We start from the raw sequence: 18,835 nt of genomic DNA, 5'->3' as shown, positions 1-18,835 counted from the left end.
GTGAATTTTATGCTTAGTGCATTCACTCATCCATCTCCTCTTTTATCCAGGTGAATGATGAGGCTGTAACTTTGCCATTTCTCAGGGAACCATACATCTATATTGAACGGCAAACCAACACAATTTTACTCAACACTAACATTGGTCTGAAGGTGCAGTACTCTTTGTTTTTCTGTCTCTTTACCTTCTCACAAATTTCCAAAACTCCCAGTTTTGTAACAAACTGGTACATCCACTCGCCCACCTTAGGTGCTGTGGAGTCCTCGTTCACATGTAGAAGTAAGTGTGCCAGGCTCCTATAAGGGCCACACCTGTGGTCTTTGTGGAAACTTCAACAACTACTACCAGGATGACCTCCGGATGCCAAATGGACGAAACACCCTATCTGAGTCTGAATTTGGAAACAGCTGGAGGGTAAAATAAATACACAGCAGTAATACAGAGACTCTATAAAATACATAGCTTATCACTAATTTTGACCGCATGCAAATGAAATAACTTTTTGTCATTTAAGGTCACAAATGGTACCCATTTCCGCTCCTCCTGTCGTCCTGGCGAGAATGTTGACCCTTGTAAGGATGCAGGCTACCAGGCCAAGAAGGGGGCCAACACTCGCTGTAAAATCCTGAAGTTTGCCATCTTTAAGCCCTGTCATCCCGTGGTGCCTCCTGAACAGTGGTACGGAGCTTGTGTTTACGACCTCTGTGCTTGCGGTGCCAATACTGATGACTGTCTTTGTGACACGCTGGAGGCCTACGCGAGCCAGTGCAGAGCAGCAGGAGTCATTGTGCAGTGGAGGAGCGCGTCTCTGTGTGGTGAGTAAATCACCAGAAAGTGGCAAATATACTCTAGGATGTATATTATCATTTCACATCGAGCGTGCATGCCGGCAACCAGCTGTCAGCTTCATAACCAACTTTAAACTGTCACGGGCCCAGCTTTTTAAATTTTGGGTCTTGTCTAGTTTTCAGTTGGTTTCAGTTTATATTTTATATCCTGAGTTTCTGTGTATTCCTGTCTTCTTAATGTTCCCATGTGTGTCCTAACCTCATCCCTGTGTTTTGTCCTTGGTGTTTCCTTCTTTGTGTTTGTTTCCTTTTCTGTCTTTGTTTCAGGTCTGTGTTTTTGTTCTCATGTTCTGCTACTTCCTGTTTTATTTTGATAGTCTCTCATCTCATTTGCTCTAATCTCCTCTTGGCTATTTTGCTTGTGTTCTTTGTCACGTCCTCCCTTTTGCTGTGCGCTCTCTTGTCCGTGTGTTCTCCTAGAGTCCTATTTTTCGGTTTGGTTTGGGTAATTTCTGTAATTTGCCAGCAAGCAAAGCTGAGTTTTTGAGTTTATTTCTCTTCCTGTGTCCTGCCTCTGGGTCCACAGTCTGCCTGCCACACGGCGTTCCATGACATAAACTGCTTAATGTTATAAGGAAGTAATTCAATATGATTCATTCTGAATTAAAAATAAACAGCCATTGGCCTCACTGCTGTCAGCCACCCGGAAATTTCTGCTGAGGATCAGTAAAGGTCAAAATAAGACATATGCTTGAAGCTGTAGTGCTCACAGTGTTTTCTTTGCTCCTGTCTTCCACAGCTGTGGGCTGCCCAGTAGAGAGGGGCTTTGTGTTTGATGAGTGCGGCCCCCCTTGTCCTGTAACCTGCTTTAATGTCGATGTACCTCTGGGAGTGATAGAAAGCCACTGTTTCAAGCCCTGTGTTCCAGGATGTCAGTGTCCTGCTGGTCTGGTCCTACACAACAACTACTGCATACCACGAGAAAAGTGTCCAAAGATCATTCATGGCAGCTCCTCAAACGCCACAGTTACTGAATAAGTGGACACTCACTTATAATTTCACACACATGCACTGTCACTGCATCAGCCCCATGTTACTGTATACAATGGAAAGATTTCCAGATGAACCTCCATGACCTCTGGACTCCACATACTGTGTTTGTTGGTTTTTATAAATATTGTAACACTGAATATTTATACTACTTAAAGATTTGTCATTTAATTCCATACCTAGTTTGTTTCACACATTTACTTTAACAGTATTAGCAATTATTTAAAGTTGTTTATCATGCAGGTTACATTTTTAGCACTGTGCAATGTCTGACTGTGCATACAGGAAGCCACATAATCTCAGGTAATCTTTTCTTTCTCCATTTTATAAATAAAAGTTTCACTAATATTTCTGTTGTTTCTTTTTCTGTGTTCAGAGACAAACTTGATGTTGATATTTAATCACCCATTTGGCAACACTGTCCTTTCTGCACACATTGTATTTATTTGAGTAGAGTGTATTTTAGCGAGTACACATCAGGTCAGCTACACATGTGAAAATGTGTGAAATAGCCTTACAATTCAACATATATGGTAAGCAGTTTTCAATAATAAATCAGCTTATTTCAGAGTGATTCTCAATGATCAACTGCTTATAGACCTAACCACCTCATTATTATTACCTTTATTTAACCAAGAAATCCCACTGAGGTCTCTCTTTTATTAGGGAGAGCTGGCCAGGCATGTTTACATTCATTTCTTTCTCTAAATTGTCCATGGTCCAGGGCGCTTTGTAAGAAAACACTGTTTTCCCTAGATATGTCATAACTTTAAGCAAATCAAAAAAAGAAACTGGCTCATATCCCTTTGTTTTCCTCTTAACAGTGATGTTTTTCTACAATAAGACAAAGAAACACAGCCACTTTACAACACTATAGTCTGTATATAAAAGTTGTATGTAGCCACCATGACATCGTCTATTATTTTCTGGACTCTGGACAATTTGAAGTTTCAACAGGTGAAATGGTTAAGTGCTAAGCTATCAGATAACTAGTAAGCTTGTTAAACAAGATCTATAAGGTATATGGGTTCATCACATGGAAGCAGATTCCTTTTAATTTAATTTAATTTACTAGAATTCTACACAACAAAACTGAAGCATAAACTTCTGCAAGCAGAGGTGAGACCCAGGCAACGCATACCTGTCAATCAAAGCACCCACACCCCTAGATTTAAGGCTTAATAAAACCCAAAATGGTTAGTTTTTTTTTTTTTTAAGTTGATCCACCATACAGCTTTTGAAGAGAACAGAAGCCTAAATCACATACTAGGATTTTGTATGCCTTAAAAATAAAGTAAATAAATCATTTGACACCACAGACTTTAAAATAAATACAACACAACACAAAAAAGGCACGGAGCCACTGACTTTCACTACGTGTTAAATGTTACCAAGCACTACACTCAGGTGTAAAGCATCACATGGTCATGTATCACCTTTCACTCTCTGACAGATACACTGTCACTTTTTGTTGCTGGTAAGCTGACCCAGCTGTTTCCCAGAGGACTGCCGTAACCATAGTAATATGCTGCATAATTTATCAACCTGAAAACATGGAGCAGGTAGGATGCTTTGCTGTGGCTGTGTGAGAAATGCATTTGTTTTCCTTTTGTATGTACAAGGTTGAATTGAATGAACTGAAAATAAATGTAATTACAACCATGTGCTTTGCTTCAGGATTACATTGCTGGTCTTTACCAGTCTCTAGGTATGTCTGTTGGCGCAGAGTTTACCCCTGAGGATGTGAGTCTCCTTTACAGCAAAGTGTTTCATTTTCCTTCCAACATCACTGAAGCACATACAGCTATGAGGAAGGTACCAGCTCACACATAATTAGACACAAACACAAACAAATAGTAACAGAATATTACGATGGGGCTGTTTGTGCTTCAGATCGCAGGAGGAGACAGTAGCTGGACCTGTATTGGTGAAAATGTTTTGGATGTTTTCTTAGAAATGGAAAGGGAAAGGGAAAAGAAGGAAATGGTACAATTTTTCTTCTTTAATATGATAATATCGTATCTTAACTCCATAATCAAAATATTATTACTACTGCTCTTATAAATACTCTTTTCTTCAGCTGTACTGGGACCTCCTGCTACTAAATACTGGAAAACCCAATGCTTTTCATCACACGATGGATTCCCTGCTCCAGAATACAGACTTTAATACTTTCGAAAAGGCATACACCTCAGATTTAGGATCCCTACAGCAGGTTGGTACAGGTATGTACTTGCAGAACTGTACACTTTCTCCTGCATTAATGCAGTTCATTATTTGCCCTCTTTTGCTTTCCGCAGACCGGAAGATGGGGAGGGGGGAAAGAGTTCTCTGGGAAAAAGACGTGCGTGAAAAGGCTCAAAAAAGCAGCCAGGCAGTACTGGGCTAGGTGAGCATCTTTTATTGAGGGTGAGAAGTTACTCAGTTTATAGCAAAATGTGTTATTTTAATATTAAATTTGTACATGTATTGATTTTTATTGTGTGTGTATATGAACCACATAGTACACGGTTGTTAGACTTACAGCCACATCACCCAGATTACTGTGTTGCATGTGTGAAAAACCAAAGATTAAAGAACCTAAAAGGAGCAACAAATCTGTGCATTATTCAATAATATTAAATTGTGGGTTGCATGTAGCACAACAAATCGCTGAAGCAAGTAGAAAACAACTCGGTGACTGCAGCTTAACTGGGTGTACTGATGTGAGCAACAATTGTATTGCCAGTTAACACAGCTTTTTACTAAGGAGGATGTTTTATCTTTCAGAGGTTATTTAATATTACTTAACCTGAGTATTAAGGAGCAACTGAGCATTTCAGAAATGCAGTTTTCTAATATTACAAACCACCCCTTTATAGTGAAGTGCTTACTTGCAATAGCTATGTTGTTAATGTGTCTGCTTCTACTAAGATTGGCATCACAGGGTGTGTGGAGCATACTGCCCTCTACATGGCAGAGCCAAAGTCAAAGGATTACAGGCCAGACGTGGGGCCATGTCTCCTTGTCAGACGTCCTCCTCTTGGTGGATGTCAAGTATGATGTGGTCACTCAATTGCTGTATACAGAAATGCTTCAGGAGCACCACAGTAAGGAAATGTTCCTCTACACTGTCACCTAAGTACACCTTAATCACAATTAAGGAGTCTGCTTTGGATGCTTCATGTTTCTGTTTCATTACTTCTTTGTTGATCCACAGCTAAGAGCGTCTGGGAGATGATGCCGCCATGGCAACAGCATCAGGAAGTAGAACAGTTGGAGGATCGTGCAGATGAAGCTTTGGCATCTGTTGATATGCTCAGCTTAGCTGAGCTGCCAGGAGCTTTCAGGATGTACAAGTAACACACATAGATCGTGTTTTTGCTACTTTGCTTGAGTGTTTGAACTTGGCTACACTGCCACTGGTCGGGGATATAAGAAGTCAGTGTGTTCTAAACTAAAAAGGATGTGCATAAACAACTTTGTTAAATAGCACATGTAACGGCAAAGAAAATGGTTTAACAAAACAGATGGGTTAATTTGTAGATCCATCACGACACTGCTTATTTAACTAAAGGGTTGAAAAGGGATAGATCCCATCTCAGGTGGCATAGGCCAACAGGCAGGATATACTTTGGACAAGTTCAGCACAGGGAGAACAAAAAGCGACAAACGATTCACACTCACATCCATACGTACTGGCACTTTAGGGTCTACTATTAAGATGGCATTCATATCTTTGTATTATGTCTGTATTTTGGATGGAAAACATTTAGTTTGATTCATGTTAAGCCAAAGCACCATGGTAAAGCTTATTTCCCTTCAGGGCCTGTATGAGTGCATCTTTTAGAAGCCGTCCTGAGCAGTCCTGGTCTGCCGTTTCTCTTCTGAATGAGTTGCACAAAGTTTGTCAACAGGAACATGATGCACTTACAGTCCTGCATGAGAGGTAAATTATTTCAAGTAGTTTCACACATTTGACTTAAGAGAGGTTTTTTGGGGGAAATACCACCATGAAACCCTGAGAGGGAAAGGGTTGATTCATCAATCTTTTATCTTCCAGGCTCCATGGGAAGAGCCTGAAACTGTTGTGTCTGTACGTCAGGTTGGCAACTATTAGAGCTCAGAGAGAGAAACTTTCCTATACAGCTCTTCTGGCTGCTCGCCAGTCCTGGGAGACATGGTGAGCCAAAAAATACTCAGAGTATACAACAGTTTGAATTCACAATCATCAAGTTTTCATATCCTTTGTGTACTGTCTGTCCATTCAGGCCACATGTTAACGGTCCACGTAGAGCAGAGCAGGCCTCCTTGTGGCTACATGGAAAAGCACAAGAGAAAGAGTATGACTTTGAGAAAATAGAGCAGGTATTACAAATCAGACTGTGGACAGCAAACTCCTGTTATAATATTGCTCTCAGATTATATACATGATCTTTTTTAGTGGGTTAACATTGCTTTTATAAGTAATAGAGCTACATTTTTGGTTCACTTATAGCAGTCGGTGCTGCAGTTGCTGGTGCTGACTCAAGAGCAGGAGAGGAAGCAACTTATCACATTAATACATGGAATCTCCATAAAGGATGTGCAGGCACCAGCATTCACAGTGCCTCCAAAATATGGTAATAAATAGTTTTATTTTTGCCAGCAGAATTTATTTAGAATTTACTTCTTTTTGATTTCCATCATTTCTCCACTTCATTATCTTCTTTCCTGTTTCCTCGACAGACAATCATCATCAAGTTCCTTTGAGGAATGGCTGTATTAAAAGGCTGCATCAAATTCATGCTTGGTTGCAGGCACACAGTGGTACTCAGAGCCCTTTACAGCAAACTAATCCTGAACCACAACCGATGGCCCAGCTCAAAGTGCAGGCCTACAGAGAATGGTCCCAACTTCTCCTAGAAGACTGTGCCCTGCTTCTTCTAACCCATCTAACAGAACTTCAGGAGGTCCAAGCTTCTGCTTTACTGCAAGCGATGATGGATGGGGTGAGTCGAGGCAATCACAACATACAAGTCAAAGCAAGAAAACCTACAAAAGGCTGTAATGTTAATAGTGGTGCATCTTGTCTCTTTGTTTAGAATGCACAGCTTCTCCAGGCTTTGCGGGATAAATATAAATCTGAATTTCAAGCTCAGTGCTTTAGCAACCTGCTCCACCTCCTGATCTCAGATGCTCCCCTTAGTTCAGGCTCTATGTTAAATCCTTATCCAAACTTTACTGAAACCAGCAGCAGCAAGCAAATCATAGTTCAGTCCTCTTACACTGGACAGGCAGAAGTCCAAAACATGAGTGGTGGATCAGCTGAAGCTGAGACGGTTGATTTAAGCAAAAGCAGCAACTGTGTAGTGAATGAAGTCCAAAATGCGGATGGGACTTACAAACAGGATTTCTGTTCAGGTATTAAAAACATTTAATAACTAATTATCCTAATAAAATAACATATTCCTAAAACTGTGGGAATAATATGCTTTGAATTCCAACAGGTTGTGGAGCAGTCATGGAGGACCTGCCCTACTTGGAGATCCTGTGTGTGTCAGATGCTCGTGAGGGTCTTGCTGCAGACGGAGGAGCCAAAGAGGAAGCAGAGGGCAGTGAATTAAAGAGCTCCCAGAGCTGTGAGAAACAGGGCTCTTTAATCACCCTCGCCTGGAGCAAACCACCAGAGGATGACATAGACAGCGCAGCAGAGCCTGCAGATGGGTGTACAGGACAGATTCAGGATGGTGCAAGAAGTCTGAAGACGCAAGCATGGCCTACACAATGTGATGTGTCAGATCAAGCGAGAGATGGAGAAGAGCTGAAACCTACTGGGTTGAAGTCTGGTACTCCAGATCACTGTGACACACAGTCTGCAAACCAGCAGTGCAGCACAGTAGAAGAGGTACTTCATAAGAGTGTAGTAGAACGTAATTCACTGTGACTATCACTGAACTCATGTGTTCACTTTCTGAATTCTTATTAGCTGGCCTTCAGTAACAGACAAACAGCCGATCAACCAAATGAAGGAGAAGCTGTATTTGAATGTGGCTTACAAACACATGCTTTGGTGGCAGAGAGCAAGGAAGCCGCACAGCCACACCCTATGGCTGATTCCTCTGAAGCTAACCCACATGCAGACAACTTCTGCTATGGGACATGCAAGGATGTCAGGGATGTGACTGAGGTGGAAACAGAGTCCAAGCAGTGGGACATGACAGACCCTGAACTTGATCGCTATAAGGAGCAGAAATACTGTCCAGAAGAAACAGTAAGAGTGGTCTTGATATATTCTGGTTAGATCGGTTCTCATTTAAAAGAGCTATTTTCCCACCATGTTCCAGGTAGACTGTAGCCTGTCAGAGTGTAAGGCAAAGAAGGAAGCTTCTCTGATGGAGAGAGAACGAGTGAGCGAACCGGTGTCTGCAATGGAGAGAGAGAGGACAATGCGCAACCTAGTGGACATGCAAAGAAAAGTTGAACAAAGGCAACAGAGAGACAGAGAGAGGCAACTGCTCAGGGTGAGACAAAGGTGCAGAGAGGGACACTGCATGCTCATGACTCAGAAATGAAAGCAGAATTGATGTTACATTGTTAGCATGTCTTTCAGGTTCAGGAGCGCCTGTCAATCATCCAGAACAGAAAGGCAGAGGAAGACCTGCTTGGCCTGAAACACACAGACAGGATAAAGCACCTTACTCAAGATCTACCACTGGTAACTACATATTGAGGAACTGTATACAAACAAACGAATTAGCATGCTATCTTATCATCATATTGTCTACTTTGTAGGAAGATAAGAACAAGCAGAAGACTGTTGTGAAAGAGCGTCTGGAGCAACTCAGAAGAGAGCGCTCTTATGTCATGCAGTCTAAAAGAGATAGGTAAATGACACCCTCTTGAATCTGCCAGTCAACACCAAATTAATATTGACCGCATTTATTTCAACACTATTTTTTAATCATTTAGAAATACCACAGGGTTTAAAGAACTCCTGGGTCCAGTTGCCCTCCAGAACAGAGACACGGAGGATGCAGAAGACTGAATCACAACAGTCACAAAAATACCAACAAATGTACACAGCAAATTCAAAAGTGTTAAATGTTTTGGTGTTAGTAGTCTTAGAGTTAATTTTACTCTAAGTAGAGTCACATTCTTTTAATGTAACTCTGAGGTGTAAAATGATAGTAGTTAAAATCGAGTGTTAAAAATGAGTGTTTCTATTTCAAATCTGGAGGTGTTACAATGGAAACATTAACTCTTGACCTCTTAACTCTGAACTCCTACAGGGGCTATGACACCAATAGAGTAAATTCACAGACTCCGCCCCCAGCACGGCTCCAATCGAAGCTGAAGTGAAGCCGTTTCAGAACATTTTGCTCTACATATTTGAGTTGTTTGCCATGCTTGGTAAGTCATGTTTTCAAAGATTGTTTCAATTATTGTTATTAGCTTTTACTTCTGTGGCTCTTTGGAGTTGAGACAAAGCTGTGTGAAAGGCATTAGCCATGTTGCTCGCTGATAGCATCATATTCTGTTTTAGCTAGCTGAAAGGTATTGTTTGCAGGCAAATACCACAGCCTTGAAAAAAAGCTTGCATGTGAATTTTCAGTCAAATTTCTTGGTCAAATACACTTAAAACAATGTCTAGAATGTGAAATGTTGATATAATGGTGCTACTTGAAGCCTGAAAACGATCTCCCATAAAAAACGAGCAAACAGCAGTAGCAGACGTCCCGACTGAGTTCTACGTCAGCATTTAGATTCCTCCAGAGTTTTGTGCACACGGTTTAGGTAAAAATGAAAAAGGTTGAGGTTTTACATTTAGTTCAGTATTACCTGTTGTCTGTGTCCTTGTCTTTTGGGAAAATACTTTACACAAGTAATCGCTCAAAAAGGATTCCTTTTTTTTTTTACTGTGCTGCAATTGATTTGTGCCATTAATTAGTGTCAACTAATTTTTATTCAATCTCCACATAGGATATGCTTGTGAAGATGGAATATGGGGGAGAGCAGAAGTGCGTTGAAGTTCCACAAAGTGATGACTGAAGGACATGCATATTGTATTTTGTATTTATTGAAATAAGTGATGAGAATGCTGTTATTTGCATTTACCAGCTCACCTATGTCAGACCTTTTGATAAACGAAATTCTAATGAAAGTGAGAACATGTACACTGTTACATCTTTCAGAAAATGTTTTGAAATTGTGGTGCACAGTTCAGAATAAATGTTTTTCAAAAACCAGTGCGTCTTTTTAGTAAATGTTTATTTCCAAAAGAAATTTCTAGAAGTTCAGAACAGTAAAATTCCCGCTTTTTAGAATTAATTAGAAGATAACTCTTACGTAGTTAAACTAAAATACTCTTTGAGAGTTAATATATAAACTCTTAACACCAAGTGTTAAATTATCAACTCCAGAGAGATTTGGTGTTTAACACTAAATCAGAGTTAACATACCAACTCTCCAAAAAGAGTTAAATTAACACTCTCTGGTGTGGACCCATATAGACACTTTAAAAGTGTTGAAATCAAATCTGACAGTGTTAATTTGGACATGCTGGATTTGCTGTGTACGCTTTTCTTATTTTGAATATATTGAGGCACCAATTGTCTAATGTGTTTAGGTTTAATGGTGCAGATTTTCTATCAGCAGTATTTCCTTTTGTTCGGGGTTGTAACAAAACTTATACAGAATGCTCAGAAACCAGTACAGGTTGTACATATGAAAACAGAACAGCTCAATGAACTTGCAGTCATTTATTGTACAGTTTAATTATAATCTCGACAACCATAAGCATCAACAATAATGTAATTTACCAATGACCCTTGTGTACAGACTATCCCGTGGGCTAAATTAAATACACAATGAGTCACAGAGGTGCGTGATAACAGTCTACAGTGGCTCCGTTAACTTCTCTTCATCTGAACATAACATTTATTACCATTATGTAAGAAAAAAAGTTGTGGCTAAAGAAAGACACTGCTGTTGACTCTGAATGCACCTGTGGAGTAGGACTGTATTTATTTACAGGTATATGGGGGTGGGACTCTTATAACATGTTGAGGGACAAAGGTTTGGCTAACAAGAATAGGGAGATATGTATAACATAGAGGGTTTGGTGCAGGCTCAGTGGTTTTCCTGCAAGCCAGGAGAACTTCTCAGTCCTGGTGAGAATAAAACTGTCCATGTGGGGAAGATTCTCAGCAAATAAACATTTTTTCTCCTTCCCTAACTTTATATAATATCCACTCACACTGCAGTCCAATATAAAGCAGGAATACCTACGACCCTAATAAGCCGGAACATTCCACAGCAGCTCCCACACACTGAGCCACTGCATTACACACATACAAGTAGTATACAAGTTTGACCTCCACTCAAATGAACACAAAACTTCAAGTTCAGAGGTCTCAAACACACTAACCCACCTCTTCAGACATGCAATTGTTTCCATTAATCAACTGAACTTGTCGGCTTCATGTCTGAACGTTGATCGTCTCTCTTCAATAATGGCAAGACTGTGAATGTGCATGTGTCTTGAATCAGTAACGACTATAATTTGAAGAGTTGTATATGATGCGGTTTTCCTGATCCAGAAGAGAAATGTTTGTCCCTGGCTGGATGTGTTAGGGGAAGGGTACAGCTCTCCAAGGAGCACCATGCAGTACAAATACAGAACCTGCCCCTTTTTACACTATTGGAGAGAACTAAACATTCAAAAATTTACTTGTCTTCAATTAAAGAACATTAACAAAAGTGCTATACATCTGCACAGAATAATTTTCTCACTTTAAAGATTAATGAATGTTATCTCTGAATGTCTGAAAAGGGGCTTATCATTCACACCTACATAGACAAAAACAGCTTACATATGAGAAAAAAACTAAACAAAAAACAAATGTGCCTGGCAGGCAGGTAACTTTAGTCAGGCCTTTAATATGTGTGTGTGGCAGCTAGGAACTGAACAGAACCAGCAAATCCCATTTTCAAAATATGACACGTATAATCAGGTTAGCGCTGATGGGAGCAGGGCACTTTAATAGTGGTGACACACTGAAATTGAAACACCTGTGGTGCCAGATGTTTATGCAATGTCTGGACCCTAGTTTTACATGGGCAAGCTCTTTAGCAAACAGCAGCATGCACTTGTGTGTAAAAGATTTTAAACTATATCTTTTACAAGACAGTCAACAAAAATTGAATTTTATACATTACCTTTCATTTTAGGAAAGACGAGTCTAAACATTTAGGATGAAAACAAAGGGATCTAAATCATGTTAATTCAATAAACCTCTGAAAATGGGGCCACCTTCCTGCTGCTGGCTTTGAAGAGCACTACTGTTCATAAACATAAAATGATCATAACACATCCAGGGCACCATGGAGCTGAACGAAGGGGGAGAATTTTGTGTGAGACTAAAATATATATATATATATATATATATATATATATATATAAAATCTCTTTTTCATGTGAGTCTTGAGAGGAGGAAAATGTATGAGTCGCAAATCTTGAATGGTGTTAGCAATGGGACTTTTGTGTTTTTATGCTTCTATGTGTGTGCAAGTCTGTAGTCTTTCTATTGGTGTGCGCACTGCACTCCTGGGCCATGATGACCCCCTTCCTCATCAGAACTATCATTGTAGGCCTCTCTCCTGGCTCCGCTTCCTGAACCTTGACTTCTGTCAAAATCTGTTAGGTCAACTTCCTCTGCATCTGCTGCAATAACGGGAGTCTCCGCACGGGCAGGCAGCAAGCACTCGAGTTCCTGAAAGAAGACAAACATCCATCACGACATCGTATTCACTCTAACATTTTGCGAGTTGTGATTTTTGTTTTCTCTATTGCAACTCACATTCAGCTTTTCAGGGTTAATCCAGTTGTTTTCAGGGAACTGGACCTCAAACTTAATGTAAAGATCTCCCTTCTCAAATGGATTTCTGTACTGAGGCATCCCCTCTCCTTTCACCACTCGAATGCAGCCTGCCACAAACACACAAAGGAGAAACGGCACACAGATTCAACAACAATTGTACATTACAGTGCGAGGTCTATGAGTTCTCCAACAGAGTCTAAATATAAGATGGATCTAGCCACAGTGATATCATCCACTGACATCATCTCTCGCACTGAGCATTATCACAGTTGCTATGTTAGTGAGGGATTGATCCGACAGTGAAAACAGGGGACACAGTATACTGTAGGGACTTGTCAACCACAAGGTAGGCTTGCCCTAAACCAAACTATGCTTTATGGTCCTTTCAAATCTGATAGGTAGGGGTGCAACGATACACAAAATTCACGGTTCGGTTCGGTTCGATACTTTGGTGTCACGGTTCGATATTTTTTCGATATAAAAAAAAGTTCATGTTTTTTTAATTTGTCATTTATTAAAATTATAAATATATATTTTAACTCAAACGTACAGTTTTTAAATTTAATGTTGCTGAAACAACAAAGGGATAAAATAATAAATCTATCTGATCGAGCAATCACTCATCTTTGGAAAAGAGAGTTTATTACAGAGAAATGGCTCTTTCCAAAATAAAAGCTATACTATACGCTTCTTCTGGGCTATATTCTGCAGCATATTAAACATATCAGGTCCCCATAAGGAGAATCATGTGCTAATGGCTGTCTAAATGACTCGGGTAAAGTTTGTAGCATGCGTGCTTGTTGTTTTTGTCTGCTTCCACTTGTCTTTGCACTAGGATGATGTTGGCGTAAATGTGCAGTCATATTCATTGTGTTCCCACTAGTGCTGTCAGCGTTAATCTGAAATGACATTAACGCCACAACACGGCAAATCTCCGTTAACGAGCTACCGTGGATTGCCCCGTGCATGGGGCTGGACGGCGTCAACACGTTAACGAGCTAACTGCACTAACGCAGTAGTTCCAACCCATGTAATTGAGCGTTGCTGGCACATCCAACATACTGTTTTACTTTTGTCCATGACACGCTTACCTTCAGGGTCATACGTCACATGAAGACCAAAATAGTTCCAAAGGCCAGATCTGAATGAGGGTGGGGGAGGTTCAATTTGCCATGTTGTAACGAGCTTAGCTTCTGTCTTGCTAGCTTGCGCTGCGCTCAGTGGATCTGCGCTCGACAGTGCAGCCTAGGCGGAGTAGTCGAATGCAGATCCCCTGAGCTGTCAACACAGACAGCATCGTCAGAAGAAAAGTTGATAAAATAAATTAAAAATTTTGTATTATTCAATACATATGCGTACCGAACCGAAAGCACTGTATCGAACGGTTCAATATCAATACGAGTATCGTTGCACCCCTACTGATAGGGTCTAATATTTTCACATTTAAAATTTTTTTAAAAATAATGAATGGATAAAAGAAAGATTTGAAACTAGAGAGACCAAAAGAAACCCCAAAACAAAACAACTTTATCACAAATTTCATAGCTCAACTTCACTAATTGGTTGATTACCTAATATAAACAGGCTTCTTTTTGGGAACAAGTGACGTCGCCCCCTGCTGCTCATTAGACAAAATTAGTTATACTATACATCAGCATTTCGACTTTTCTGACATGGAAGCTACATCCATCTTTTATACACAGCCTGTGGTTTCCATATTTATTCTGAACCTGGAATTTATCATCTGTGTAATATAAACTATGGTGCAAGTTGTCAAAATTGTCATGCAAACGATATTTTAAGACTTAGATTATACATGTGTCTGTGCTTATCATACATGCTAATGCCAGAGTTTTAACTCAAATGCACTTTTATAGTTACATGTTTATTTAGAAAACTAGTGTTAGATTTTACATTGTTAAGTTTGAAATGTCCCAAAAAAGTATAAGTATTCTCAACAACTTGAAACAATGACAGCTTTTTCACAAGACAGTTAATTATATACCACAACCTTGAGAAATTACCAGAAAATTCTACAACACCAAGGTGACTTGTTAAAACAATCTAATTTTGTTTTCAATTTGGTTCACATTAGATGTTTATATTCTCTCTTCTATGCTGTCCTAAAAATAAATGCTGGCACCAACACTTGCAGTAAAACATAAGTGTTCATCCAATAAATTTCCTTCTGTCCAACCAAAAAAGAAAGAATGTCATAACAGAAAAATAAAGTAAAGGGAAAATGTTTACCTGGCTCAATGACCTTTCCAGGTGGGTATTTAACAAGCAACTGACGTCCGTCGAGGTGTGTGACTGTGAACTGGAAGCCGCACAGAGCCTCAACCAGGCCGATACGATGAACCATGTGAAGATCGCTGCCATCACGGCGGAAATCCTATTTGAGATATAAAACCCATATTTGTTGCTTAGGTTGATTACATCAAATCGCTTGGATAAATGTAGACGTTATTCATTATCCAAGTTATTCTATTATTAAAAACAGTTTTGTAATCAATAGGAGCTGTCTGTTTTGGGGTACCTCATGTTCTTTCTCTTGCAGCACCAGAACTATATCCCCTGGTTCCATGCCTGGTGCTTGGTCAGCTTCTCCAGTGAATGTGATCTTCTGTCCATGTCTCATGCCTTTGTCCACGTGAACTTCAAGAACCTTAGTCTCCTTACAGACTTTATGACCCTCACACTTTCTGCAGCGGTCCTTTTCATTTATCACTTCACCTGGACAACAACCACACACACAGAATAGAGGACCTCAGAGAGCTGTTTTGCTGCGGTTTGTACATTAACTTTGTTTTTAATGTCAGTTTGCAGGTGTGTGGGGATACATTACCCTCCCCATTGCAATCTGTGCAGACTGACTGCATCTGCTGAACCATTCCTGGGGCCAGCTGTCTAATCATGATTCTCATGCCCCGTCCTCTGCATGCTACACACTTCTGCACAGCTCCTGCCTTACCACCCTGACTAAAAGCCAACAGTAAAGTATCAGCATTATTGTCCATTTAGAGCAACTGCAAATCATTTAGACAGCCTTAAAACTACAAATCAATATAATTTTAACAAAAAGGAAACTCACCCATTACAGGCACTACACAGCACATTCTTACTGAGCTGCAGTTTTGTGGTTTTACCATTGTACAAGTCTTCAAGAGAAACCCTGTAACAACACGATTTGTAAGTACACATACTGCATTACATATGCACCATCCACTGAAGCATCCATCAAACAACAACACTTACTTCAGCGGGTGTACCATATCATCTCCTCTCCTCCTGCCTCCATTGCGTCCTCTTCCTTGTCCCCCCATGAACCCAAACAGTCCTCCACCAAAAATGTGAGAGAAGATATCCTCCATGCCAGGTCCTCCTCCTCCTCCCTCCCGTAAGCCTTGCTCTCCATAGCGGTCATAAAGCTCCTTTTTTTCTGGGTTTGTCAATACCTCATATGCAAAACTTATCTCTTTAAACTGGAAAACGAACAAAGCACAATCAGACAGGTTGAACTGGTGCATGAAGAAAATAAATTCAGTGCACCTCAACAACAGTTCCCTTTTACAAAGCACAAAGAACTTAAAAGAGGCTTTAAGATTTGTGTCATAGAGAAATAAATATATTTTTAAAAAGCATTCTTCTCTAGTGGAAAGCCTGTGTCACATTTTGTACTCTGATCTGTGCCTAGGAGTAATCCTCAAAGCACTGGGCTATGTGATCATTATAAATGGAGGTGACATCATTTCTGCATGCCCAATTGTTGATCAACTGAGCATCCTTTGGTGCTGTTGCTAACACTACTGTTTTGGTGCATCATACCTTGTCTCCAGCTTCAGGGTTCTTGTCAGGGTGATACTCTTTGGCCAATTTGCGGTAGGCCTGTAATAAACCAAAAAAAAAAAAAATCAGCGTGAAGAAAGCTGGGTCACAGACCTAAGCTCATGTGCCTGTAGCAAGACGCTTCAATTAGCTTGCTGTCTAAAACATCAGGACATAGTCAAGATCATGGTTGCATGTAACATGTCAGAAACTCAACAACACTGCTTCCAAATATTAACAGCTTTTGACTTGCCAGCGTTATTTTGAATCCCGATAGACGGAAATACAAGGTCTTTATTTCGAGACAAGAATAAGATGAATACACAAGCTGTATAAGTTGTGTTATGTCGGGTTTTGCAGAGGACGCAGCAGTTGTCAAATATGAGCCATTAGCATCTGCTTGATGTTTGAATGGATTTTAAAGGGAATAACGCCTGGACGTTGGCTAATGTAGCTGCACGAATGGTGGCATAAACGTTAGCTTGTTGTTGTTATCATTACACTTGTGACCATCACACATGTTGTTTATAGCGTTGCTTAACATCAATACTGATAAGCATGATCAAGTATTACACTGGGGTTGGCAGTATATGAAGCTAAGTGTCTATTTAGCGAGTGTTGTTTCGAGTTGGTGGGGACTATTTGCTGGAATTTAGCATTAGTAGCCGGCAAGCTATCACACTCGTGTTTACCAGTGTTATCTCTGTTTTTAAAGAGACTAACTTAATCCTTATCACGTATTTAGAAGCAATTATAAGTAATCATTCAATGCCAATGTGTCGCTTAAATTATGTTTAAAAGTCCGGTGATGTATCCCGCTGTTATCCAGCTCATTTTACTGGCTAAGCTAGCTAAACATCCATTAGCTTGTTTCTAGGCCACATTTGCTCTGGTGACCTCTCTTCCTCTTTTTTCAATTTTGTTTGAACTCCAAGACATTCATTTCACTGTAACATTTACGTACCTTTTTAAGTTCATTTTCAGACGCAGACGGCGAAACTCCGAGGATGTCGTACAATTTAGTATCCACAACGCCCGACATGACGCTAACCGGCAACTACAGAGAGACCTTCTCCGGAGGAGGTTCAGCTGTGCGACGATGCGCGGATCTACCCGCTGGGACTGTCCGGACTTTTGCCAGAAACAGCACAGTCAAATACCCCCTGACAAAAAGATGCTGAAACATGGCACATACTTATTATTCCAAAACAAATACATTTTCGTTTAATTTGTATGATATACATGTAATTAATGACCAATTTTGTGTGTGTTTACCAAAAAGTGACCACCCGAAACTTTATTGTATTTAGTGCTAGAAAATACATTAGGGACTGTGTTAAAGCATGTTTAAAGCATGTTTGTTTAAAGCATGAAAGTCACACTTTGCATATTGGTAATCTGGTTAAAAATATGTCCCAGAAGATACATTTTCCGCACTTATTATATGTTATGATTATTTTCTTTTAGAACTTTGAGTGTACCATAATACCACCATGCTCAACAGCTCTAAGCCCTGCAGTCTTTATTTAAGCTGAGCCTATGCTTAATAGCTGTTAGGCTGACACAACATAAATGTAATTTTAACAAGATCACTGATCAAATATCAGTCAGTGTGAAGATTTTCCATCCTTTCATGCATTTTCTTCTGCTTTTACTAGACTTAAATCTTAATAACTACAAGTGGCTCTAAGCCTGATAACGTTTTCTTCTTCTTCTTCTTTTAAAAAAGAAGCCAGTAAACAAGCAACGGAAGCCCAGACTATATATACAAGAAACCACAAGCAAAAAGAACTTATGGAGCATACTGCACAAAGGAACCAAAAACATGAGCTTTGGCACAGGAATGACTACCTGCACAACACAAGAAGGAAACCATAACACATGCTGACCAAGTAGTCTTGCATTTGACACAATGCAGACTATTCCTCTCCTTTCTGCTGTATATTTATCTCATTCTATATGCATACATAAACCAGTCCATGCAATGGTATGATAAATATAAAAGAAACTGAGTTACTAGACAGATTGGTGTGCAGCATATTTCCTCAACCGTGGCTTTTAAATTGCCTTAACAGCAGAATAAAGAAAGCTTGTCTGAGAGTAACTCGTGTATTCATAATAAACTAAAGCAAAACTAAACATTTTTCAGAGCAATAAAACCTAAACTGAAACAAGCATACTGAAACAAGTGACTCCACCCTGTGATACAGCTCCACGGTGCAGCTTAAGACAAAATATAATTAATGAATATTCAGACCCCTAACCCTATACAGTAGGAATTCATGTGCAGGTAGAACAGGGACATGTTCAGGTGTGAGTTTTTGTAAA

The 18,835-nt window shown here is 39.9% G+C and overlaps 3 protein-coding genes across 7 annotated transcripts in view; 2 read left to right on the top strand and 1 right to left on the bottom strand.

Annotated features, from left to right (window-relative positions):
- The window catches only part of kcp (kielin cysteine rich BMP regulator), a 29,316-nt gene extending 27,165 nt beyond the window's left edge, over nucleotides 1–2,151 (top strand). For 2 of the 5 annotated variants that reach the window (XM_085165154.1, XM_085165153.1), the window contains exons 46-49: nucleotides 51–152; nucleotides 250–414; nucleotides 515–815; nucleotides 1,588–2,151. In XM_085165154.1, coding sequence (XP_085021280.1) covers nucleotides 51–152; nucleotides 250–414; nucleotides 515–815; nucleotides 1,588–1,826 — 807 coding nt within the window. In that variant the 3' untranslated portion in view covers nucleotides 1,827–2,151. The remainder of the gene's footprint in view (nucleotides 1–50; nucleotides 153–249; nucleotides 415–514; nucleotides 816–1,587) is intronic. The other 3 variants (XM_085165149.1, XM_085165152.1, XM_085165150.1) reach the window with 2 other exon arrangements.
- Nucleotides 2,152–3,517: 1,366 nt separating this feature from the next.
- On the top strand, nucleotides 3,518–10,374 carry LOC146515600 (uncharacterized). The gene is made up of 15 exons (XM_085165199.1): nucleotides 3,518–3,824; nucleotides 3,919–4,053; nucleotides 4,139–4,927; nucleotides 5,038–5,766; nucleotides 5,881–6,000; nucleotides 6,089–6,185; nucleotides 6,316–6,439; nucleotides 6,546–6,808; nucleotides 6,902–7,220; nucleotides 7,307–7,704; nucleotides 7,786–8,070; nucleotides 8,144–8,320; nucleotides 8,410–8,514; nucleotides 8,592–8,683; nucleotides 8,769–10,374. The coding sequence occupies exons 4-15, from the start codon at nucleotides 5,651–5,653 to the stop codon at nucleotides 8,842–8,844; spliced, it is 2,172 nt and encodes a 723-aa protein (XP_085021325.1). The 5' UTR covers nucleotides 3,518–3,824; nucleotides 3,919–4,053; nucleotides 4,139–4,927; nucleotides 5,038–5,650; the 3' UTR covers nucleotides 8,845–10,374.
- Nucleotides 10,375–10,543: 169 nt separating this feature from the next.
- Nucleotides 10,544–17,632, bottom strand: dnaja2b (DnaJ heat shock protein family (Hsp40) member A2b). Its single transcript, XM_085165205.1, has 9 exons — nucleotides 17,472–17,632; nucleotides 16,508–16,567; nucleotides 15,938–16,164; nucleotides 15,774–15,854; nucleotides 15,528–15,661; nucleotides 15,219–15,415; nucleotides 14,930–15,074; nucleotides 12,659–12,786; nucleotides 10,544–12,571 (listed from the first exon to the last, which is right to left on the bottom strand). The coding sequence occupies exons 1-9, from the start codon at nucleotides 17,547–17,549 to the stop codon at nucleotides 12,383–12,385; spliced, it is 1,239 nt and encodes a 412-aa protein (XP_085021331.1). The 5' UTR covers nucleotides 17,550–17,632; the 3' UTR covers nucleotides 10,544–12,382.
- Between the last annotated feature and the right edge of the window lie 1,203 nt (nucleotides 17,633–18,835).

This window comes from Neolamprologus multifasciatus, chromosome 7, assembly GCF_963576455.1.
Source record: "Neolamprologus multifasciatus chromosome 7, fNeoMul1.2, whole genome shotgun sequence".
NCBI classification, from domain to species: Eukaryota; Metazoa; Chordata; class Actinopteri; order Cichliformes; family Cichlidae; genus Neolamprologus; species Neolamprologus multifasciatus.
This window is presented reverse-complemented; position numbering and strand designations above follow the sequence as displayed.

Excerpts from the sequence above, each read along its gene's own strand:
- LOC146515600 (XM_085165199.1), top strand. The coding sequence starts at position 5,651 with ATGAGTGCATCTTTTAGAAGCCGTCCTGAGCAGTCCTGGTCTGCCGTT. Across the intron at positions 6,440-6,545 it reads CACAGTGCCTCCAAAATATG|ACAATCATCATCAAGTTCCT; the intron begins GTAATAAATAGT and ends TTTCCTCGACAG. Across the intron at positions 8,321-8,409 it reads GAGAGAGGCAACTGCTCAGG|GTTCAGGAGCGCCTGTCAAT; the intron begins GTGAGACAAAGG and ends CATGTCTTTCAG.
- dnaja2b (XM_085165205.1), bottom strand. The coding sequence starts at position 17,549 with ATGTCGGGCGTTGTGGATACTAAATTGTACGACATCCTCGGAGTTTCG. Across the intron at positions 15,855-15,937 it reads GATATGGTACACCCGCTGAA|GGTTTCTCTTGAAGACTTGT; the intron begins GTAAGTGTTGTT and ends GTGTTGTTACAG. Across the intron at positions 12,787-14,929 it reads TGGAAAGGTCATTGAGCCAG|GCTGCATTCGAGTGGTGAAA; the intron begins GTAAACATTTTC and ends TGTTTGTGGCAG.